The following is a 26,491-nucleotide window of genomic DNA, read 5'->3' on the forward strand; positions in this document are numbered from 1 at the left end:
ACGCGTCGGGATCCTCCGAAACCAAAGGCAGTTCTAAAGCCTCACAGAGGGGCTTTCCACCCCGTAGCGCTGCTCTGCCCTCAGCGAGGGCCAGCTCCCCAACCTCCTCCCATCCCCTCGGGCGGGAGCCGAAGCCCCGGCCCACCCAGCGCCGGGACGCCGCTTCGCCAGTGCGCCCGGCTCCGCGCGCGCCCGTCGCTCCCCGTACGCGCTTTTCCAAACTCCACCGCGACTCTTTAAAAGTAAAATAATCATCTTTTAAAAACCACGATGAAGGCCTTCCTCTTTCATAAACTCCTTTGTGTAACCCCTCTGGCCTATAGTAAGGACCCTTAGGAGGCACTTTTCCTATCGGGGTTTGTTAAAATAATCTGGATCTAATGATAAAATCGTGGACCAAGGGGAGGGCGGGAGAGGGTGGAGAAATGAGGTTGATATTGGTATAATGGTTTCAATGCATTGCTCGGCCTCCCTCTCCCACTGCCACCACATCCACACGCCGCCGCATTCCAGAAAGAAAGGAAAGGCCACGGGTTCGTAAGCGCCGAGAGCGCCGGGACGCCGAACTCCTCGGGATTGGAAGAAGCAGCGGCCCCTCGACCACGGCCAGCCCAGTTAATAGCTGCCCACGTATCCGGCTTCTTGGGCTTCGGATTAATGTGGATCTTCCACATAAACGATTTACGGATGAAATAAAAGCCCCTTAGAGCATTACTTCCTTTCAAGTTCTTAAGACGCCTCTAAATCTTTCTGGTAGTGAGTGGCCGGCGTGGGGGCGGGGTGGGGACCCGGTGCCGGGCGGGTGGCCCGGGAGGGCGCAGAGCGCGGGGAGTGGAAGGTTAACTGCCTTGCGATCTCACCAAGCTCTTCCGAAATGCCAGTCCACTGTCGCGGCGACAATGTTGCTGAGTGTCGTGGCCTCGTCCCTGCTGGCATTTGTCTGAAATGGAGCTGTCTGTCTAACCTAGGCCTGGACGCGCCCTGCCCGGGTAAGTGGGGGGGAAGATGGGGGTAGGGTGGGGGGCGGAGGGGGGGGCCCGGGGTGGAGTTTAGTCGCCTGCCTATTTTCATATTCATTAGATCTGGGAGGTTGCCCGAGGAGCCCAGCTGAGTTTCAAGATATAAAAGCAACTTCGGGTGCCCCCTTTCCAGCCGGGACATCTTAAAGGGCTCGGAGCCGGGCAGCTACAGGCGCCGCAGCGCTCGCTTCCCCTTCCCTCCTCTCCGGCCCTCCCTCCTCCCGCCCACTCGCACCCTCCCCCAGCGCGCTCCAGCCCCCGGAGCTCCCGGGAGCTCAGCGACAGCCTTCTAGGATTATGGAGTTTCTGAGCGAGAAGTTTGCCCTCAAGAGCCCACCGAGTAAAAACAGTGATTTTTACATGGGCGCAGGAGGCGCGTTGGAGCACGTTATGGAGACGCTGGACAATGAGTCCTTTTACAGCAAAGCGTCGGCGGGCAAATGCGTGCAGGCCTTCGGGCCCCTGCCCCGCGCCGAGCATCACGTGCGCCTGGAGAGGACCTCGCCCTGTCAGGACAGCAGCGGTGAGTCCCCCTGCTCCAGGGGGGTCGCGGAAGCCCACCCGCAAATCCGAGGGCGGGGACCGGTCGGGACCGGGAGGGAGGGAAGGACCGAGGGAAGGAAGGAAAACAGGAAGGAAAGAAGGAAGGAAAGGAAGGGGGAGCGGGAGAAGCTGGAGGGCGGAGGAGGGCGGTGGAACAGTGCTGGTTTTAGGAAGCGGAGTTTGGGCTGCTGCAGACTTTGGGTGGGGGGAGCCAAGGAAGGAGCCTGCGCCCCTGGGGTGCATCCTCGTGGTTCTTTTGCTGCCGAGTCGCGTTCCTCACGGGCCCTGGCGTCCCGCTACCCAGGACCCGGGCGTAAACTGATAGGGCGCTAAATAGAGCGTAATTGAGTCGAGACAGCGCGCTTCCTCTGCGAGCCCGCCGCGCTGCCCCGGGCCGGGGGAGCTGAAATCCATCACAGCTCGTTAGAGGACGTCACTGCCGTCACGAAGAAGAAAACTTAGGTGAAAAACCTTTTTTTTTTTTTTTTTAACTTTTCAAGACGTAACGATATCTTTCTTTGTGAAGTTAGAGGCTTACTAGATGAGTTTCTGTGGATTTGTGATTTCTGCTTCTTTGGGTTTGCTCTACAACAGCATAAATGTTTGTTAAACGCCAAATCACTTTACATAGCTTCGGGCAAAGAATCCCCAATATATAATCACTCACTCGCGAATTCCGCATTGTCTGATTTTTCTGACTCCACGGTAGAAGTCGCCTAAGAAGCCTTTCGGAATGCTTCTGGGTGAAATCTTCAACTTTGGATGGCCAAGTATCTCAAAGTCAAAATGTTATCAAAACAAACCATCTATCTTTTCTATCTTGTAACCCAGTACAAACCTATTTTTTTTCAGATCGCGACAGCTAAAGCAAGTTTACAATTCCAAGAGGACTTTTCCTTATCATTGTATATATTCCACAGTTAAGCTGTAAGGAGCGGGTTGCTTTAAAATAACAAACGAATTAAGTGTGAAATATTTACAACAAGCCTCCCGCCCCTTGTTTTAATGGAGGTTCACAATCTGGCTAGCCACTGGCTCATAGTCGCTTCTCTTCTAAATACTTAGTACGCAATAAGCTTAAAAAAAAAAAGGGCTCGTATATTTTACTTATTTTGTTCAACGTTGCAAGTTACTTTTGACTTGCAAGGTTAAATAAAAAAGGAACAAACAATAGAGAAAAATCCGTTAAGTCTCATTTATTTAGAAAGACGCGAAAAAATAATTTTATTTTAATATACTAAAGTTTTGACTGTATTTCAGATTGCAGTATTTATATTTTGGAATTTTAAAGTGTATCCATAAAGTTATTTCCATGGACAGGATTTGTTTTTAAATGGTTCTGAAATGTCCTCTGTTGACTGCTGGATAAGAATCGTAATATTTTATTTAAATTGTCGGGATTCCAAAAATAAGAGAAATAGGTGATTTTTTATATTTTATAAAGTTTTAAAAGAACATCACACTTTAGGATGGATTTTAATAGGAAAGTTTTAAGTAAGGTGAATTTGGGCAACAAGGAGTCCGCTAAATTTAGGAAAGTTCCTGCCTTTTCCCTGAGATGCCCTTACCCTCACGCCTGTTTCCCCTCCCCCATCGCTAATTACCGCAGTTCCCCATTAACTCTGCCCACGGAGACAAAACTGTATTGTTTGTTAATCAGTCAAGGCTCTCTTTTATATTTAGTTTTACATCACATATTTTTTTGCCTAAAGGCAATTGGGTATTTGATTTACCTAGGTACTAGAGTTCAATACATTTGTATAATGACTAAAGTAAAGCTAAAATACATTGTAAAAAAAGCTAAATATGCATTGTAAGAGAGAATTTAAAAATAGACAAAAACGAAAAAAGTATAGCAGTTCATTGGAAATCATTGTTATGGTTGAGCCGACTTAAAAAAATGTTTCCTATTTCGTTATGTGTATCCATTACATTTGTGTGTGGGGCACAATGGAATCTGGAGGAAATCACTGAAATTAAAACACCCCTAAACAGAATGCCAGATGATATCCTTTGTAATCTTCTAATAGATGTTTTAATTTCTGTGCTTTACTGAAAGGAAGAGTAAAGCTTTCTATCTTGACAATTTCATGTTTTAAAAGAGTTAAGCATAAATTTGACATGTTTAGATAACTGCAAGTGAGTTTTTAAGCTAAAGAAGTCTACTTAAATCTTATCCTTTTCTGTAAAAACACTTTTAGAAACTGACGAAAAATTCTTTTTTTGACTTAGTAGGTCACTTTTTAAAATTAAAATGTTAAATGTGGACATGATATGCAGTTGAAATATTGGAAATATAGTAGAAACAATGCCATTTCTTAAATTTGTAGTCCATAGGTTTTATGTGGAGGAGAAACATAACTTTGAGAAGAGTATGGATTTTGGTTTACAGACAGTATTTAAAATTGAAATGTCCTTTTTGAGCCCTGTTAGTAGCTTACTTTTGTCTGCTGTGAATAAATAAGACATAAGAAATTCGGCTCACTTTTCAAAAATTATGGTCATTTAGTTTTTGTTTTTTTTTTAACCAGAGCATCTTTTAATTTGACTACTTTGATTATAAATTATCGGGATAAATATTACATTAAGCCTGAAAAACAGAACTACATGTGATGCTGGCAAATTAATATAAAGTTCCATGTACACATATTTAGATGATTCTAAACTTGCCCAAAGTGAATTAATAATAATAGATAAAGTGAAAGTCACTCAGTTGTGTCTGACTCTTTTCGACCCCATGGACTATGCAGTCTGTGGAATTCTCCAGGCAAGAATACTGGAGTGGGTAGTCGTTCTCCTCTCCAGGGGATCTTCCCAACCCGGGGATCGAACCCAGGTCTCCCACATTGCGGGCGGATTCTTTAATAGCTGAGCCACCAGGGAAGCCCAGTAGTAGATAATATGATGATCAAATCAATACTGGCAGGATAAATCGTAAGACTACCTGCCTGATGGTCTGTATCACTTCAACTTAATTCTTTCATCAAGGTGTTTTGCAATGCTGAGAACTGTTTTTCCCCCCTCTGGGTGCAGTGAACTATGGGATCACTAAAGTAGAAGGACAGCCTCTTCACACCGAACTAAATAGAGCTATGGACAACTGTAACAGTCTCCGGCTGTCCCCCGTGAAAGGGATTCCAGAGAAGGGAGAACTGGATGAACTTGGGGATAAATGTGACAGCAACGTATCCAGCAGTAAGAAGCGGAGACACCGAACCACCTTTACCAGCCTGCAGCTGGAGGAGCTGGAAAAAGTCTTTCAAAAAACCCATTACCCGGATGTGTATGTCAGAGAGCAGCTTGCTCTGAGGACAGAGCTGACTGAGGCCAGGGTCCAGGTAGGAGCCAATGAAGGCTGGAGGCTGTGTGTGTTTGGAGCCGGGAGGTGGTTGGGGGGTAGTGTTAGAATGATTCCATAGTTGCCACAGAGTTTTACCACAAAGTTTATTCCAAAGTTTTACCACAAAGGCAGAAACTGATTCTCCTGCTGAAGATAGAGAACAGTGTAGCAGAGGCATGTAAGTCTACTAAAATTACTTTTTACTTGCAAACGATTTAACAGCTCACACACAAGCCTAAGAGAAAAGAACTTGACTTATTACTTAGGCATAAAAGCTTATGATTATTTTAAAAGAACAGAATATGATAACAAATCTCTGATTTCAAAAAGTGATCCTTAAAGGACAAAAACGCAGAACCATAGCTGCCCAATTTAGTAATTCATGTATTTTATTTTTCTATCAGCTGTCAAAGCTCTTTTTGGGTTATATACCTTAGATTTGTAAGTTATTTGTATAATGGCCCGTAAGCACCTATAATTTTACCAAGGTTGGAGTTATAATAAAACAAAGAAAAAAAAACAGTCTCACAAACTCTCAGCTGTTAGGTATACTGTAAACTATTTTCACGATATATAATTAAAAGTTGTATAAGCACATATACAATTTTCTAGTCCCAGCAATTGTCAATACATGCCTTCCATTGTAATTTTTAAAATCTGGATAACTTGCATGATTTTTTCAGAAGCAGTAGGAATAATAATCTTAAAAGTAACTTTTAAATGTATAAATTTAATTGTTATATCTATAAATTGTGTTCAAATTATCAAATTAGATGATTCAGTATACTAAATTTTTTAATAATTTGAAAAAACAAAATTAAAAATACTGGGTAAAATTCTACCTCTTAAGCGTATTTTATTTTTCCTAGCCTTGATATTTTTAAACAATTTTCTTAGTTTGCAAGTAAGAGTAATTCAGGAGAATGACCTTTTTCTTTTTGTGTGTTTTTACGACTCTAAAAATAATACTGAATTTTGCAATTTCCATAAACCACTAGAATAAAGAAATAAATTTTTGTTCTGAGTGGAGTAATAGTATTCCTTCTGAAGACTGAGCCATTGTAAGTCTCTTATACATTGTTAAAGACAACATCTGGTGGTGCAGGAGTAACAAGCAGCAGATTTTTGCTTTAGTTTATAGAGACAAATGGTTATTTTATCTTAGTTTAGGAAGTAAATATGGAGAAAGTCAGTACTAAGAAAGAATTTGAGAATTGTCAAGCATTAACACAAACCCCACCTGTGTGTTTTTTGGTCTTGTGTTCGTATGTTTAAATTAGTTATACTCATAACCATAGAAAAATATGTTTACACATAGATGATCAGCTGTGCACAAAGTGTGTTTGCCCCTTAACATTTCACCAAGTGCTGGTTAATTTTGGTCTAAGAATAGGCACAGAGAGCCAGCCTGAACCTAATTTACTCAGGTAGTTTCCTTGCTTTTTGCATAAGAGTGGTGGTAATGAGCACCTATTTTAAGGTGATTGTCAAGGTTTTCTTCTAAAGGAAGAAGCCCTCATTACTAAATTCCCTTAGTATGCTCTTGGTGCCTGTCTATGGAGAAAACAAAAAAGTGTTTTGCTTTGTTTTGTTGTTAATGTTGTCTTAAGCCCTGAATATAGTGGGTAATACACACTTGCCAGCAGTGTTCTAAGAAAACATCTGAACAGGTAGCTCTCTTTGCCTTCTGAGAACTGTTCAAACTGCCATTTTAAATTTGCAATACTTGCTTACACTCCAGACTGAATATTAACATGTCTCCATAAGTGTGAAGGAAAAGATATAAAAGAGTAGAATTGAATACAAAATAGAATAAAAAATTCAAATAAATTTTAGTGAAATGCTTTTTTACAATGTGCATTTTTATAATTCATTTTCAGCTTTTTTCCTAAATATTTTGTATTCTGAAGAGAGTTCTCTGAAGACTAAACAACTTTCAGAAAGCTGCTCATGTAAATTATATATCAAATTATACATGTTTAATTTAATTTTCTATATAACCTTTTAACACCTAAAATATTAAAATGAAGATTCTGGAGATCTTACAAGTGTGAACTGGTTAATATTTAACCCTCTGAGGAAGACAGATGATACTAGATGTTTCTACTATATAATTAGGTAGAGAAATTTGGAAAATAGTTTAGGAACTGTGTGGAGGCCATACTAATACACAGGCTTTCTTGACACTTGATTATATCTGTCCTATTTATTTTAAAATTTATATTATCCATAAGGATTTTAAATTGGAGAAATTATCTTTAAGATTTTGTGAGCATTTTCTATAAGAGAAAATAAATCTTATACGTGAGACAATTTATGTTATAAACAATTTGTATATTTTAAAACCATAGCTCAGCTTCAGGTGATACCATTTTACCCATAATCTTTACCATACTCAATATAACATGTAATTCTACTAGTTTGCTTCTAAATAATCATTGTATTTCTGCTGGTGCCATATGTTTTAGATGTAATGTGTTTGTTTACATTTTTCTAAGTTTTTGTAAGTCTGGGTACAGCCCAGAAGACCCTCCACTTTGTGACATGTTTTAAAGATAATTGTTTTGACAGACTTAGATATTAATTTGGTTATAGATTGGCTGAGTTCATGTTATATACATAACCCCAAATTAAAAATTTATGAGTGTCTTTTAGACTTGCATTCTCTGAGAGAGGATTATTATCTATGATAATTTGGAGATATAAGGAATCTTCAAGGTCATATAAACTAATTCTTTTTTATTTTCCATAAGTAAAAAAAAATAGAGGCTCAGACATAGTAAATAAAATTTTGAAAACACCTTGTCTCATTCTGTTAAACTGTATTGCCTAGTAGGCATGGCACTTATCATATCGGGGTAAAATAAAATAGAAAGTAAAACTTGTGGATCCCTTTCTAATATAAAAACATTTCTGCTTTTGTGATTTTCTTGACCTGGTTTACCTTTCTGATTTAACGTCTTTGACCATCATATTTGCATTACCAGCTGTTCCTTAGCTGAAATTCTACTTTTTAAACAAATTAGGTTTGGTTTCAAAATCGAAGGGCCAAGTGGAGAAAAAGAGAACGTTATGGCCAGATCCAGCAAGCTAAGAGCCATTTTGCTGCCACCTATGACATATCGGTTTTGCCAAGAACTGACAGCTATCCACAGGTATGGTAAATTGCACAGAACACTGAGATACACAAGTGTGGTTTGTATATTCTTAAAAGGGCTAGTGTAAGCTTTATCATGTCTAATATAATAGTTAAGAAGGAAAATTTTAATCTCCAAAAATTGTTTTCATGTTTGTTGGACTTTTATTTTGCTAAAATATTTATTTTTATTTATTTTTCCAGAGCCATTCATTTTAAAATATTTCAAGGTCTCTTCTTTGGTATACATTGCAACAACTTAAGTAGCATCATTCAATAATATGTCTCTTAATTACTTTGCATTTTAATAATTCAGACTCACTCCCTTTGTTAACTTTTAAAATACATAAAACATTGCTAGGCTCGGTGGCTCTTTTTTTATGAACTGTACCATAACCTACTGTTAAATGTGGCCGATGAAACCTTCAGTTCCACTTAAAACTATTTTTTCTCCTTTGTTGTCTTTTCAGCTTTGAAACTGCTTACTGTTTCAAGGAAGCATTTTATCCCTTTGTGACTTAAAACATGTATAGAATTAGTTCTGGACCTAATTTTTAAATTGTATCACATTAAGTGTATTTAGAAATTTTTTTCCTCTAATTTTTTCTTTTAATTTAGAGAGGGTTGTTTTTTCATACTTTGTAATGCACATAAATATATTTTGTCTTTGTAATTGGATATTAATTTTTCCTGCTACTGAATTATAATATTCAAAATTGTATTTGCTACATAAATACATGTGTATTTATATGTGTATTATAAGGCAAGCCATCTGTTATTTAATTCCTTATTGTATAATGATATGTGTTGTAAGAGACTACTTTGAAAATGAATATGTAACACATATACTGATGGAATATTTTGATAGTTCAGTAAACAAATCATCATAGCTCCAAACTTAAGGATATTCATTTTCTTCAACTGTAAATTCATACCTTGTGAGCATGAAGTCAGTCCTTTCATTTCATGCTGTCTTTGTGTTCTTGTACCTTTCATGATTTTTTAAAAACCTATCTTGAGACTTTCACTCCTCCAGGTAAATTCATGAAATTTATTAATGTAATATTATATGTGAATAAGAACCTTAGAAATCACCTAGTTCCTTCATTTTAAAAGTCAGGAAACCAGACCCAGATGAATTAAGAACGAGAATTGGTCCATGATCACACGAGTGGTTCCTTACAGGGCGGTTCATAAAGGGCTGCTACAGCTAAGCCTTGCCACTGCAGTTTCCTTAAAGACCAGTGATATGGGTACCTTTTGAATAAAGGCCCATACCTTAAGAGGAATCTTATTTCCCTTACTTCAAAAAGTTTACTTTAAAGTAGTTCCTTTATATTTTCTCCTATTTTAAAAATATGTGTATCCCCCTGGTTACTTAGCATCAGCACATGTTTTGAGTATCCTAGTTGAGTTCTGAGCAAAATGCTGCAAGGATGTTTCTCCTCTAGGCGGTAAGTTCCAAGGGAGCAGAAACTGCAGTTTTCTTAGTTGTTAACAAGACTGTAGCCCTCTCTGTCAGTCACTGTTCTAAGCAGTGTACATTTATTAACTCATTTAATCCTTGCAGTAACCTTATGCAGTAGGTGATATTAATTATTCCCATTTTTTATATGTGGAAACTGAGGCATAGAGGGGCGAGGTATTTCTTGCCGCTAATAAAAGTGAGATATTTACTCACTTTTATTAGTGTAGGAAAGCTCAGATTTAAGCAGAGGTACTGTGGCTCTTAAGGGTAAGTAACATGATTAAATGATTAATAGCAAAAGAGCATAAGACTTAAGTCCCATTATTCAGATCTGCAGTTCAGTTCAAGGGAGCAGAAAATGTTCACTGCCAACCAGTAAAATAACAATAGAAAATATCAGAGATGGCATATACTTTACATAGTTTTAAACTACTTGTGATGACTTTAGAAATAATAAAGTCACAAATTATGAACTCTTTTCAAGTAGACTTTAAGCAGTCTTACTGCTAAGTCTATCTCACAACACTTGACTGCAGCGTACCTTTTTTTCACCTTATTATTTCAGTCTTCATTCCTTTCACTGTTCCTATTTCTATTTTCCACTTTTCTGCTCCTTGCTCTTAGTTGCCTTGGTGCTAACCCCCCTTTCTTCTTTAGAATATCGTAAAATGTGTAGAATAGGGCCTTGCACCAATTAAGCTCTATATAAAAACTTAATATAACCATACACTCTAGTCACCCTTAATTTTAGTCACCCCCTAAAATTATCTTGCCATGATGTTATTATTGTGCTTCATAGCTTTCTATATTATCCATTAACAGAATGAGGTCACCTAGGAGCTCAAGCAGGAAAGGAAATGGTGTGGTCAAATTATACATTTGATGGTCTTTTTCATGCCAACAAAGGATTAGTTAAAAAAATTCCCCTCAGAGAGAATAGAATTTTGCACTAATTTCTCTTTGTGGGTTCTCCATAATTTTTATGTATATTTGGTTATACCACCTCATAATTTAAATATGGGAACACAGACATCATATGTTGAAGTTATTTTGACAGTGCAGTTCATCAACAATGATAAAAATCAATACTGTCAAATCCACAGGACTTTTCTGTATTGCTAAGTCATTTAATGTTTGGTTACCAAAAATTCTGAAATCAAGTGTCTCCCACTCCCCACTCTAGGTATTGAAGAAAGTCAGGGGAAAATTCTGTTTCAGTTAAAAATATGTGGTTGACTTTATTTTAGTTTGTTTGAAAAAATAAGTATGCCAAAGTCATGTCTCAAGACTCAGCCTAAGGAAACTGCTTTTTAAAAAGAAAAAAAAAAAAATTGTGGCTTGAAAATAGTTTATAGTGGGAAAAATAGGAATTGAAAGAGTCTAACCAACTCAGTGCAATAAGACATTGAATGTGGTTACTGTTACTAATTACAGAAAAAAAAATTATTAATTACAAAAAAGTTGGAACTAGAAAAAGTTGGCGGCAGGACAGAAATAAAGAATTAGCAATTTGGCAGGGAAGCAAAAGCATACGCAGAAATACATCAAAACCAGAAATGGTTTAGAAAATGATCTCCTTCAGCCCACTCATAATAGTAAGCCTTTGTATCATAATCTTACCTAGCATAAAGTATCTATATATAACATAGAATGTTTATTTATGAATAGTAATTAATACTTTCTAAAATGTTATAAATACTTTGTTTTCACTGCTCTTCATTACACTGTAGTAACAACAGCTGTAACAGTAAAAATAGTAACTACCAGTTGAGAGCTTGTTAAGCCAGGCTTCTTCCTAATAACCCTTAACTCATTGAATTTGAGCCCAAGTGTTTTGAGTTCAGGAGTCCCGGCCTCCTTATGCAACATTTTCTCCTTAAACCAACACTGAGTCTTGAAATAGTTCAATTTTGACCCTGAAACATCGCCTTACTTTGGAAAGGAAAAATGCCTAAATAATAAAACATTTAAAAAATGTAGATACTTCTTAGACTAAGATACTCTTTTTTTAAAACTTGCTCATGTTTGAAAGCAAATAAAAAAGTGAGTACTGTGATGTCAGTAGTAATTAAAGGTAGTATATTTTGATGTAGTGAAAATAGTAGTGTTTTTTATTAAAGCTCTATTTTGGGTCACAATATCAGTTGCCATTTGTCAATACAGTATAGCTAAATTAAATTATTCAGTGTTCTCCATTACATGATATTTTAGAAGAGTCTCATTGCTTGTGCTAAATCTGTTTCCCTCTATCTTGAATTCCCTTTCCCTCACCTAAACCAGGAAGCCTCCTCTCAATTTTCCCTCAGTCAGAGCGTCACTTTCTCACTGACCTTGTGGTGGATTGTGTAAAAATGTCTGCCACACCATTTAGGATGTAAAGTGTTTAAAAGATGATTCCATTCTTACTCACATTGTATCATCACAGTGTTAAGCAAATTATATATACACCGAATAGATGTGAAAAAAGTTTTGGTTCACTTCAGTTTTCAGGAGTACATTATAAAACAAAATTAGTCTATTTTTAATAAAACAGATGGTTTCCGAATCTCTGCTCTCAACCAGCTCTGTGGTCTTAAGCAGTTAACTTTTCCTCTTTGAAAGGAATAGACTAGAAAGATTTTGCAGACCCCTTTCAGCTTAATTCATTTTCTTCCAGAGTTTTATCATTTTATAGTTTTGCATTTTATCAAACAGGTACATGCTCGGTCTTGTTTTAGGCACAGAGGTTATACAGATGATCCAGAAAAAAATCTCGTGCTTTCTAGACAGATTGCAAATTAGATATTACAAATTCTGCAAAAATTTCTTGATGCACACTATATCTAGCATACCAAAAGAGACTTACATAATTTTGTCCTTGAGTTTAAGAACTAAGCAAGTATCTATCAACATTAGATTCTAATGTGTTTCTAATTTATTAAAACCAAAGCATCTTTAAAATAATTATTTTTGGTGAATAAAATATTTTTGTTAAGTTATACATATTTTCTAGAAAGATTATGGACTTCTCCTGTGACTCAGCTGGTAAAGAATCCGCCTTCAATGCTGGAGACTTGGGTTCGATCCCAGGGTTGGGAAGATCCCCTTAAGAAGGGAAAGGCTACCCACTCCACTATTCTGGCCTGGAGAATTCCATGGACTGTATAGTCCATGGGGTTGCAAGGAGTTGGACACAATGGATCGAAAGATTGTAGCCAGCCTTCATACTTAGAAGAAGTGTACATTTTGTGCCATTAGGGTTAGGTCAGATTAAGCTTACATTAACTTGATCATTTACTAGCTAGGTGACTTTGAAAAAGTCTCTGGACTTCCTTGGTACTAGAGTTGGTGGTCTTAGTGTAGATGAAGATGTTGATGATACTTTTTCTCTTATGGAGAGGATTAAAATGATTTCTAAATAGTCTGTTGAACTAAATCTTGGGATTTGGGGTGGGCCATGGATTAACGTATGACTCCTGGCTTCACAATCAGGTAGCTGTGGGTTCAAATCCTGACTGTGCCACTTAATAGATTTTTAGACCTTTGGCAAATAAATTAACTGCTGGGAACATTTCTCTTCATTTATAAAATGGTGATAGAAGTTCATATGTTATTTGTGAGAATTAAAATAGTTTATGCAAAGTATTTCCTAGTACATAATGAGGGCTCAATAAATAGTCCTGATTCTCTAATAGCTATTAGTCATTATTAATTTTTTTTCTGCAATAGAGAAGTAGCTAAGTGGTTTGAATGCCCTTTTTTGTTGCAGTATTTAAATCAATACATTGTGAGTAAATTTACTATTTGGGGATCCCAGGGAAAGAACAAGTTCAGTTAAATACACTTTCTTCTTTAAATTAGGATGACCAAATAAATATGGTAGCTTTAGGAAAATTTGAATATATTCTTAATCTATCAGAATTATTTTCTCACTTAGAAAATATTTTTTCATCAAAAATTGCAAAAGAAAGGTTGAAAGTTTTCCTGCCAAGATTTTCAGTAAGGTTTTACTTAGTAAATAGTGGAATCATAATTATATCTATTTTCCAAATGTACAAAAGGACCCATGTAGTATTTTTGCTTTCTGTTGTTTAATTGATGCCTTTAGAAATATGTGCCACTTGGAGTTTGAACCTAGCAAACGTTGGATTCACGTTACAGATAATTTGTAGTCACTAAAATAATTTTAAAAACAGATGAAAAGCTGTAAAGTATTTTTAACTTAACATATACTATTTAAAACATTGCTATACAGTTTTTAAAAAGAAATTTTAAAGTTTCTGTAAAATAGTGATTATGAAGATGTTGTTTACCTTACCTTCTTCTACCAACAAATTTCTCTCCTAATCTTGAAGTTTGCCTTTACTTTAAGCTAAATAAAGAATATGAAGCTTGTTTCCTTTAACCACTGTGGTTTAGTGATTTAAAGGCACCTGGAGCAGTTTTTAACCTTTAGAAAAAGTATCATTTTTATCACTGTTACTTCTGTTTTTTCCCCAAGTATTTGAAGTAAACAAAGACCCCAAGATCTTTTAAAAATGTTAATAATGTAGCTATACATGATGCATTGTGTAATGAGTAGTTCCACAGCTTTCAAACAACCAATGAGATGGTCATATATTGTAGTACAATGACACTTCCTTTATGAATGGAGGGACGAAGTATTAACAGCACCAGGTCAACAAGTGATACAATTTATCTATCACTGATTGTAAGCACAAATACTTACAGTTGTAGAAGGATATCATTTATTCAAATCAATACAGTTTTTACAATGATACCGTTCCGAATTTAATTAAATATATATATTTATATAAAAACATATAAAGTCTATTTCACATATATGTATATGTTAAAACTAAGTTAGGTATAGCAGGAGGTAGGTTTTGTTAGTATTGATTAAGTAAAGGAACAGCTAGACACAGACAGAGAATAATTCTTCTATTTGGTGAAAGTAATCCTGGATACTTTAAAGAAGTAAAGAATATCCTCTAGAAGAAGTAAAGTGCTTTCACATTGTTGATTATGAAAATAGACTTATTTTTTGAAATGTAATATTCACATTTAATGTGATTTAAAGACTTTACATAGTAGTAATAACTTAGCTGTTTTCTTTTTTTATTTGTTTTGCTTTTAGTTAAGTGAACACTGTTAAGTGTTATATTTAACTGATTCGGTTGTACATAGTTTGTATTTTAAGAGGAAAGAGTAAATCAGTAAATTAAGTAGATTATCAAAATAATAAAAAGTAAAAATTAAAAATATAAAAATAGTTCATACATATTAAAACTACCTTATGGAAGAAGGAAGGGGGAAATTAAGCATCAAAGTCTGAGAAGTCTATGAGAACGTCTGGATTAAAACCTGCAGTTTAAACCATTATTGTTAGTGTGAACCTCAGGATATACTTTAATCCAGAATTGTATGTGTACCACATTTATTAAACTACATGCATCTGTGAGTTTTCATTCTTATTCTAAATTATGGAGCATTAAATAGACTTTTTAGTGCAAATGCACAGTTGATTTTAAAATAACAAAAATAAAATTCCAAATTAGAGTTAAATATAAGATGAATATAATTGATGACTCAGGATTTTAAGAATAAATTGCAACCTTGTATATGACACCTTGTGAAACACTCTAAGATTGAAAATATACTGTATAAATATTTTGTGTTTGCATACTTGATTTACATTTTAGGTTAATAATTTACAAAGAAAACTTATAATTTTTGTTTCTTATAATTCTGAACTTTTTAAATAGTTGAATTCTCATTAAAAATGAATTAGGCACTCATGATTCAACAGTAGTTAGCATGCATGCATTAAAATAGATGAGAATTAAGGTGACAAATAATTGGAAAATACTTCAAATGATAATTGCTGCTGGATAAATATTTTTAAAAATAGCAAATGCCAAGTGCTATGATTTCATTTTAAGGTATGTAGGGTGAGATTTCCTATAAAAATTTTTTGTAATGATCACAATTTAAAATTTAAGAACACATTCGACAGTAAGGGTAAAGAAAGATGTTCTTAATGTTTCCTGTATCTTTTATGTGGAGCATATTTCGAATATTATTTGAATAATGCAAAATTTAGACATATGATATCATTCTGAAAATTTACAGACATTAACATTGCTTATGAGACTAATTGAGATAGTCTTTACGTTTTACATTAACAAGAGATACACACTTTTATTTTTCTGTATAGCAAATTTCTTTCCAGTTTGTTAGTCTCACGTGACTATGACATCTGATAGTGTTGTTTTTTTTTTTTACAGAAAAGGCATTCCTCCTGTTTGAAATCCATATATACATTTCTAAGATGAAATTTCATTTAAGAACTCAAAGTAGCAATGAACAATTAACGTGTGATCCTTTTCTGATGAATAAATACTTTCTGACCACTTCAACTTAGTAATACTATGCATTTAAAACACATTTAAAAATTTTTTTAAATTAATTCCTCCAAAATCTTAGTATTTATATATATATATATATATTTAGTTAAAATTACATCTAATAAGAGGGCACTGATGAAAACGTACCCTCATTTCTATTTCAAGTAGTACCTAAATGTGCCCAGATTTATCTTTTCACTGTGTGATTAATTCAACCTGGGATTTTTTTCCCCAGGTACACAAAGTCTCAGTGTATGTTATTGATTCACTGGTAGCAAATTCACTGTTTAGAAAAACACCTATACCCTTTCTCTCTGCCAGAAGCCTACTGATGTAGTTACTAGAAAAGTTAATGGGACCCTAAGGTCCCAACAGCTAAAAATATCTGCAAGTTAATAAGCATATGATTCTTATTAATACTTTATCCCTCTGAATTTTAAAGGAGGGGATATGCTAATAAAGAATATAATGGTCTCTTAAAAAGTCAAGCTACTTTTGTAAAAAGTGATGTTTGCCTTTTTAAAAGAGGCAATATAAAAATCTGGTAAATTAAATTCTATAGTGATAATGTGGTAATAAATCTTTATAGTAAGTATTGAATAATACTCAGAGTAGGCAATAAAAGTAAGCATTCTGTCAAACAGGAAAAGCCAAAATCAACTTTTTTATTTTAATGGAAAGAAACTATTGCTATAACATCATCACAGATACCTCTTTGTGAATCCCTGCTGTCTGTTTTTTTCACAGCAGCCTTTGAACTCCCACGGGGAACCGTTGGGGCTATGATGTGAAGGTCGTATGAGTATAGGATAATACGTGTATCCTGGTGTGTGTGTGTGTGTCGTGTACATATAAATGTTGGTGGCAGAAAGAAAACAGTCTATATGTAGAGGAGTAAGATTAAGTAAACTTATTTTAGTAGGAAAAAAATTATTTAGTTGGCTTTAGAGATGCTTTAAAAGATGCTTTTTAAGAATGCTCTAAAATTACTCCTATATTCTCACATTTTTTCAGTATTTCTATTAAATCCAAATTAATTCTGTAGGCTAATATCTCCATAAATAACAAAACATTGAGATATAGAGTATATAAATCAGGAAACTATTTGATTTTTTTTTTACATATCATACTACTTTACAACTAAGGGAAAGAATAATAAACTGAGATTAAGAGGTTTTTTAGAAGTATGAAAAACTCCCCACTACAGTAAAATCAGAAAATACATTAGAAATATATACCACATTTAGCATACTAAAATTTTCTTTCTAGCTTTGGTTATGTAAAGAATATATCTATATCAAGTTTCTAAGGTGAAGGTTAATGAGATTTATGATTTCCTATCCATGATTTACTCTGTTCCATCAATTCATGACATACATAGATCCACAGTGAAGAACTCTTAATATATGTATGTATACTTACATATTAACCCTCTCCTTCTAGCTTTTATTGCTTTTAATTCCTTGGAAGGAAGGTGAACATTAAAGGATTTCAGTTTGGAAAGAATCAGACAAAAAAAAAATTTTTTTCCTCCAAAATTCAAAGCTGTGGAATAATTAAATATATAAAGTTTTCACTTGATTAGAAAAACATTAAGGGGCAAACATTCAAAGTGGAGAGTAGTAAGTCAGCTAAACTTTCTTTCATGCTAATGGGAGGCAGTTGGCTAAATTCTGTGGACAATGCTTTGAACATACCCCCAGAACTTTAAAAAATGCTGTGAACCACATTAAAACATGGAATATTTTTAGATTATCCACTCCTTTTAAACACAACAAAGAAGAAAAAATGTAAAGACAGACAATCTTTCTTTTTCCGTTTTTCTTTTCTTTTTTTTAAAGCACATATAAAAAGAATGTGGGCATTCAATAATATTGCTCCTGGTTGTAAATCTCTTGCATATTATATACTTAGAAGCTTACAAAAATTTATTTAGTGCTAGTGTCTGACGGAGAAGGCAATGGCACCCCACTCCAGTACTCTTGCCTGGAAAATCCCATGGACAGAGGAGCCTGGTGGGCTACAGTCCCTGGGGTTGCTAAGAGTCAGACACGACTGAGTGACTTCACTTTCACTTTTCACTTTCATGCATTGGAGAAGGAAATGGCAACCCACTCCAGTGTTCTTGCCTGGAGAATCCCAGGGACGGTGGAGCCTGGTGGGCTGCCGTCTATGAGGTCGCACAGAGTCGGACACGACTGAAGCGACTTAGCAGCAGCAGCAGCAGTGTCTATGAACTAGTATAAAAAATATTAGAAAGATAAGTAGTGATCTTAGAAAAAAATCAAATGTAGTATTTCTTTTAATAAGTCAGAGAGTAAGATTTTTGTATGACTTCTCTGTTGTTAAATATGTAGTTTTAGACAATATGACTTACAGATTCTAGCACGTCGTTTTAAAATGACCACTTAGAAGAATGGAATGAAGGAGAAATAGAAGGAGCCTACCTGAACAGTGGTAGATTTATTAAACTACAAGCTCAAACAACTTTGTTGTTTAACCACATTACTTCTTCAGACACTAATAGAAGTAGATGATCTAGAACAAAGATGATACCTGCTGGATCATCCCCACAGTGATCAGACAACATCTAGAATATTATATTCTGTTGTCAGTGCTGGATGTTTATAAGCGTGGAAGGGCAATGACAACCTCCAACACATCCAAAGGAATGTGACTAGAATGATACTGTCTGGAAATCAATATGAAGAATCCTTAGAGAAGAGAGACTTATGATTGTATAATAATCTCATGATGATATTTGAAGATTTTCTCATGTAAGAAGGATGCTGCTTATTCTGTATAAGGAACAGAAATAGAAGAAACAGAGGAAAATTACACCTTTTTACAGAGCTCCCCAGAGGGGAATGGAATATTTTTTTAAAACAGGGTGAGCTTCTTATCACAGAAATTGAACATAATTGAAAATGTACGAGAATTTTTTGTATTTGGAAGGAAGTTGGGCTTCAATAGTGTTTCTTCATCCTAAGTGATGTTCTGAATTGCTTTTGTGTCTTACCATCTTTAGAGGTTGAACCCACGTCTCGTGTGTCTCCTGTATGGGCAGGTGGGTTCTTTACCACTGTGCCACCTGGGAAGCCCCATTATCATCTTTGCCATTATTTTAGTACAGATCCCCTCAGCTATACTACCTGCTTAATGAATCAGAATCTCCAGAAGATAAGATAATACATGTTTAACAAGAAAAAAGATTACCTTCCTAAAGATATAGGGTCAACAGGGTCTCTAGCTGTGTAATTTTCATTTCTGTTAAGATTGTGTAGTATGGTGATTCTGGCATTCAAAGCATGAGAAAAAAATTTAGATATGTTAGCATAATTTTCCACAAAATTTTGATTATATCTTCAAGATGAATCAGTCCAAATTTCATATTCTCAGAGATTTTCCAGTATTTAATAAATGTGTACTAAGGATTTATCGTGTGCTGTGTTCAAGCCTGGGGATGAGAAACAGTTGTGAGTGATCATTGGGAATTTTGCTTTCAGAAAGTGGAATTTATAAATACACACAAATTTAGGATTGTGAATAAGTAAATAATTTCAACTCATAAGACTAGTTTTTATGTCATTGTAGCATTTCATAAGATTTCCGGGTTCAGATTTGACCTCCTCCCCTGGGAGTTATCCAATTTTGGTGAGATTCTTAAACTCTGTTTTATAGTTTTACCTTTTACGAAATGGGGATAGTAAAAGCACATACCTTTTTGTGTATTGGGACGATTCAGAAGTCATCATGCTTTTAATCAAAATGCTTGACACGTGGCCATTAATTGATAACTGTTAGATATCATGAGCATGGTCTTGATTGTCCTCATCAGATGTTTGTCACCTCCAGAGGAAATGCTTCCAAGGAAGCAAGACCTCTGTACACTGGGGATATTGTTTTTTTATGATTTACATCCAAGTATAATATAGAAACCATCTAGATCCCCAAAGTCAAAACATGCCAGAAATTTGAAAATCAAAGAAAGACAGGAACGAGATGGGAGACAGAGATCATGGAAACCGGGCATATCAGTAAAAGTGTGTGACAGCTTCACTGGTAGTGAAAACTAAAGTATTGCTGTTAGGAACTTGCTTTATTAATCTGTTCTGTTCAGATCTTTCTGCATGTTCTGTTTCATGAAAAATAATGCATTTAACTTGCTTGATCACGTTGGGGTAAGAAGTTTTGATCAAAATAACAATATTTGCTTATGTCATAGAAAATGGAGAGATTTCCTAAATTCATTTAAGGTGAAAATACTTATTTAAATTCATAGATCACCTTCCTTGCCTTTACTCCCATTATTTTTTTTTTTTTACCTAGTTGTTAAGTATATTTCTGTGCATTTGGAATACAAGTAGATGAGTTCAATAATAATTTCTAGCAACACGCTTTGTAAGCTGAGGAATCCTTTAATAAATGTAAAGCCTAAATAATCTTTCTCCACCATTATCTTGCATTTATTTTTTCAAAAGTAAGCAAGCAAGTTCACTTTCATTTCCTGAAAGCCCTTTTGTCAGACATGTGACTGTGGTTTTTCAGTGTAGCACAATGTTTGATTGAATGTCAGAGGAAAATCACCCGGATCAAGTTAGAAGAACTAGTTTGACAGAATAATGACATTAACAGCCCCTCCTGTTGGTTTGAGATACATAGCTCAGCAATCACTGACACCAATCATCATATTTTGGGTAAAGTGGGATACGTATAGTAGGATGAGCCAAAATTTAAACAGCATAGCCCATGACAATTTAAAGATTGATAAAGTATGCAAATCATGATGGACAGCTGGCTAGATAGCTAGATAGAGGTCTATAGATGTCTCTCACAGATTTGGCATATTTAAAGCAGCTTAGAAAATACTTATATAAAGAACTGTTTTAAGAACAACACTAAAATGGGCCTCTTGCCAGTCATTGAAGCCCCACATGAAGGATGATATTTGTTCAGTCCTGAAAATGGTTAAGTGGCCCTTTCAGAGTGACAGAGTAACATCTCTACAATGTAATCTAGAAGATTCATTAACATATTTTGGATATTAATTGAAAATAAGTTATATTTAAAAGTATGGCTTAAGCTTGAGTTTTGTAAGAGTATTACCAGAGCCTACAGTAGTAGACTGAAATTTTTATGTAAAAAGAAATACAATAAAATTATTCTTCTATATGTGTTAAGTAATTGATTATTGTGTTCTAATTATGATTTTAAAAAAGAAAAGAAAGCCAGATTGGATAAACATATATACTGCTGTTATGTTTTAGTATAAATCTAAATCTAGTGTAATAATATTGTAAAAGGCATAAATTTTCAAATTTCATATTTCAAGGCTGTGTCTCCGCTGTGCTATACCAAGCAGCATTTTTCTTGCTTTTTTCCAGCTCCTGCCATTTGTCACGATTTTCTCTCTGCTTCTGAGTAGTACGTGTGATCACTTTCCTTGCTCTTGTTTAAATAGCTGGTCTAAGATGCCTCCTATTTAAAATTCGTAGTATACAAATTTGACTTAGTGTTTCTTTTGTGTGCTAGTAACTTTAAAGAAATTTGTGTTTGCTGATAATACTGCACAATATAGATAGAAATGTTTCCTATAGGGATTTAATATGATGATTGTGAATTTCTTGGGCACAAGTGATAACTCAGTTTTCAATCTTATGTAAGTTGTTACTCCATACTTAATTTTCATTCAGATAGTATTTTTGCTAATACTTGAGTATTTTTTCTCAGTTATGCTTCCATTATTGGGTATTGGTCAAATTTTAGAATTCTAAATCTGCTTTACAGGTTATAATTCTGCTGCAACCTCATTATATATAAATCATAGAATAAATATTTAAAATATGTATATAATTGTCCTATTCACAGAGATATTTAAGACTAGACGGAATGAAAAACAATGAAACAGTAAACATTTTCCAAAATGAATTTTGATTAAAAATATCTCTAAAGAACAACCAGCCTTGTATCAGCATTGGTTTCCAGCAAAAAATACCACACTGAGTCAGCTATGGAACTTAAAAAAAATGCAATTCTGTAATTTTCTTTAGAAAGATGAAAACTATATTTAAACTTAATCATATTTTAATCACTTCTCTAAACACATGAATTGATAAAAAATAATGATTAAACCAGATTTCATTTTAAAAGTCATGACTGTAAAAAGAATCCTCAAGAGATTGACATGTTGTATTGAGAATATTTATGTGGTCAGATATGTGGGTTTTGGTGATCCATTCCAGTATAACAAACTAGAAGAATCTCAAATAATTATTTTTCAGTAATTGCTTGATGTACTCAGAATGAAATTATAGACCACCCAATAGGAGCAGACAAAGAACAGCTAGCAGAACTTTGTAAATTCAGTTTCCCAAAAGTAAGGAACAAAAGTGAGAACGCATAAATGTAATACTTGTTGTTTTATATATTCCAGATTCAGAACAATTTGTGGGCAGGAAATGCAAGTGGTGGTTCTGTGGTTACTTCATGCATGTTACCACGTGACACTTCCTCGTGTATGACACCTTACTCTCACTCGCCTCGGACAGATTCCAGTTACACAGGGTTTTCAAACCACCAGAACCAGTTCAGCCACGTGCCCCTCAACAATTTTTTCACTGACTCTCTTCTTACCGGGGCTACCAATGGACATGCATTTGAAACAAAGCCAGAGTTTGAAAGGAGGTCCTCCAGTATCGCTGTTCTTCGAATGAAAGCCAAGGAGCACGCTGCCAATATTTCATGGGCCATGTAACATACAGTACTCTTTTTCTTTTTCTCTTAATGGCAAAGTAAAACATTCTTATTTCTCCTATTTAATGGATACCACAATAAGCTGCTGTGTGTGGAATTGCTAAAGGTCAAGATATACAGTGAGACCAGCTTAAATGAATAGTTGTTATTATTTAACATTAAAATCTAAGAATGAACCTCTGAAAAGACTAAATAGGTTTACCATGCGCCCATCTCCACAAACTCTGTTTTAGTAGTAAGATTTTTCTTTCTATTGTATGAGTCAATGAAATATGATCATGCAACTTCTTAAAAGAATAAATGTATTAAACAAATTCCTCTGTTATAGATTGATTTATGTTAGTTCTGTATAACAAGAAATCCCTTGTAAAATAATATCTGAAAAAGGAGGAAATGCACTGGGGAAAATGTCAAGATACTGAAGCTGTCAGGTAAATATTGAAGCAGGGTATTTTGGGGAGTTAACTGCCATTTTTCCATCTCTGGCTCCAAGGCATAATGGGCATATCCTCTGTTGCTGAGAATTTATCTATGGGCTTCGAAGATTTTTTACTTCTAGATGTTTTAGTGAATTTCCATGCAATGAAAAAAGAGCTGTTCAGAAATGACCAGCATTTGCATGAAATATTTGGGCATCGTTTCCTGAAACCATGTGGCTAAAGGTGATAACTGAAATATCCTGATATGATTAAAAGTACAGTTATGAGAACAGTTTCTATAAATAGTATCTTTTCTAATGAACAAGCCAGCATGGCCTCAGTGATTAGTTATCACACACAAGAGAAAAAGAAAGTTGCAAAATCTGCTGTTGCATTTAAACTAGAATGGTGCCGGTGAAACTACACACAAACATCTAATAAATACACTCAAAGAAATATTCACTTAGAGGAACAGCAAATTGGAATGTTTGTAGCATGAGTATGTCCAAGTGCACGTGCGTGTGTTTGTTTTTTTGACATAGAAGCTGTACACATTTTTTTGCTACTGTGGTTTTGCACGGAATTAAAATGTCAGAAGCCTCTCAAATTTCTGGTGGAAGAGAAGAGAAGAAAAATACATTGCATCTGGAAAACTGCTAAGCCCTTTGATTTACTTCTCCTCCCTTTCCCCTGTCACATTCCAGGCTTTTTCAGATGAGTGAAATGTCAGCCTCCTTGAAAGACTCTTAAGTTCATAAAGGCAAAGTAAATTAATTGAAATGAAGATGACTTCCATGGCTTGGATCAGAGCACCATCTGCTCTTTGTACTCAGAATCTTCCTTGTGGTTCCTACAGCCTTTAGGGATATGAATGGAAGCCCTAAAGACTAAAGGACAAGATTAACTGATTTTTAAAAATTAAATTCAGAAAAAGTACTTAAATTCGGTAAGTGTCTCTAGTGGGAAAATATTTACAGCACTTAGACATCTTCTGTAATAAAATTTTAAATGAGGCAGATGATAGAGATGAGTGATGTCCTAAACAAACATTCCTTGACTTCATAATCACTCTGTTCTTTATGACTTTTGTGTTCTCTCTTTTTAGTTTTGTTCCCAAGACAAACTTGTGCAACTTTAGCCCTGAGAATTATGCTTACATGCAGGAGCTTTTGTTCAAGGATTGTTTAGGCAGCTGTTAAATATCCTTCATGTTTTAGAAGAGAATGACTTCTAATAGACACATGTATGTTGTCAGTAGAAATTTGTGAACTAAAACTTAGACCTAAAATGTAAGATTTTCTTTCCAGAAATTTCCCCACTCAGTGGTGTCCATGTTCATTTTTTTCGGCTTTTTTTTGCAATTGAAAATTAGGGTCCCTTGCCTAATTAAAGTGACAGATAAAACTCTTTTAAATCAGGTTTGAATTTCACTTTATGTCTTATTTTTTCCTTCTCTAAGTTTTTATCCTCATTATATTCTAATAGTTGGAGCTTCTGTAGCTCAATTCTTTTCACTTTAATAATATGTTTTTAGTTGAAGTTCTACATCAGTTCTTGTATAAATTTAATTCAATCAGCACGGGTTTTTTTTTGACACCTGCAGTGTGTGAAGTACTATTTGGGATAATAAAATAAGTAAGGGATCCATAGTTCTTGTTCTTGATGAGTTTGTAGTCTTTGTGGACAGACACGTGCCTGAAGTTTGTACCCTCAATCATGCTTCACATTTTATGAAGGCAGTAAGAATTGCATGAGTTTTTTTGAGTTAACATTCCAAACTTTGTTTTTATTGGCTGAAAATTTTATTATGTATTTAAGTTGCTAAAATATAATAAAAAATTAACAAATATAATTACTTCTGATGTAATAAGACAAAGCTAAAATAAAGAGTGCATAGATGCACTTCCTGAATTTTCTCTTGCTCTTTCTGAACTTAGGTTAAAATTTTTATATATACTAGAATTCATGACACAAAAACGTTGAATGTACATATTTAAAAAAGGAAAAACTTAGCATTTCAGTTTTATTTGGGCTCAACAGTATTGAAATTGGATGTCTTTGTTCATCATATAGTTGATCCACTTGGACATTTGTCCCTGTAACAGTCTCATCCTCTATTTGTCCCTTCCACACTTTTCTTGCACAGATGGTTTAATAGATGATTCCTATACTTTTTTTTTTCTGAGTGAGTTGGTTAAGGTTTGAACTTAAGAAGCAAATTTAATGGAATATTAGCTAAAGTTTGCTGATTCTTTGAAAAACATTAAATTTCAGAAAATGGTTTGTGGAATTTTGAAAATATATATTATAGATAGTAACTACTAATTATTTTTTTCTTATGTAACTTTTTATGAAAGCAGAGAAAGAAAGCCATTGTGATCCTGGCCTTCAGTCCTGACAACATATCTTAATAACAGTTTCCTTAACTGGAATAACCTTAAGGAAATTCATGAAATTGTGTGTATAAATTTACTGGAGTGTATTAGTTTCATCATTTCAGTTGGCCGTTGATTTTTTTTTTTTTACCTCCAAGGAAGGGGTAAGGGACAGACCAATGCACTTAGCGCAGTTTTCACAAAGATGATATGCCACTGTTTTCTTTTAGTATCTACGTTTTCAGTTCAAGGACTGGGTCCTTATTTGACTTCCATAGTACCATTCGTTCCTCACCTCCCTGTGTGTTATGTAATGCTGTCTTACATGTAATGCTATAGTTTTAGTTTATCAGAAACAATTCCTTGGCTAAAAATAAGAAGTGAAAAGATCAACAACAGTGTTTGTATAAGCCTTTTGAAATTTTCAAAGAATTTTCTAAACTTACCAATGACCCTGACTTTTGTCTTTCAGCATTTAAGTCAAATAGTATTGTAAATGATGAGTGATTATGTTAGATATATATTTATTAAAAATAATGACCACTTTCACTGCCAAGTATTTTAGGAAAAATATGGAAATCATCTTATTATCAAGCAGAGAAGGCAATGGCAACCCACTCCAGTGTTCTTGCCTGGAGAATCCCAGGGACGGGGAGCCTGGTGGGCTACTGTCTATGGGGTCACACAGAGTTGGACATGACTGAAGTGACTTAGCAGCAGCAGCAGCTTATTATTAAGATCCAACTTGGGTTGATTTATCTTTTTCCTGATTAGACTATAAAGATATATGGTTGTGTGCATGCGTGCCCAGTCGCTTCAGTCGTGTCTAACTCTGCAACTCTATGGACTGTAGCCCACCAGGCTCCTCTGTCCATGTGATTCTTCAGGCAAGTATACTGGAGTGGGTTGCCATTTCCTCCTCCAGGGGATCTTTGTGACTCAGTGATTGAACCAGTGTATCTTTCCTGCATTGGCAGTCAGAGGTTCTGTACCACTAGCGATAATTGGTTAACGTCAAGCCATTTCTACTTACAGAAATTAGGCATCTAAAA

General features: G+C 35.1%; 1 protein-coding gene across 1 annotated transcript; it reads left to right on the top strand.

The window, feature by feature from the left end:
- Positions 1–1,023: 1,023 nt before the first annotated feature.
- ALX1 (ALX homeobox 1) lies at positions 1,024–24,430 on the top strand. The gene is made up of 4 exons (XM_061415667.1): positions 1,024–1,542; positions 4,596–4,900; positions 7,929–8,057; positions 22,326–24,430. Exons 1-4 carry the CDS (start codon positions 1,317–1,319, stop codon positions 22,644–22,646), a joined length of 981 nt encoding a protein of 326 aa, XP_061271651.1. The 5' UTR covers positions 1,024–1,316; the 3' UTR covers positions 22,647–24,430.
- The last annotated feature ends 2,061 nt before the right edge of the window (positions 24,431–26,491 follow it).

This window comes from Bos javanicus, chromosome 5 (genome assembly GCF_032452875.1).
Source record: "Bos javanicus breed banteng chromosome 5, ARS-OSU_banteng_1.0, whole genome shotgun sequence".
In the NCBI taxonomy this organism is placed as follows: Eukaryota; Metazoa; Chordata; class Mammalia; order Artiodactyla; family Bovidae; genus Bos; species Bos javanicus.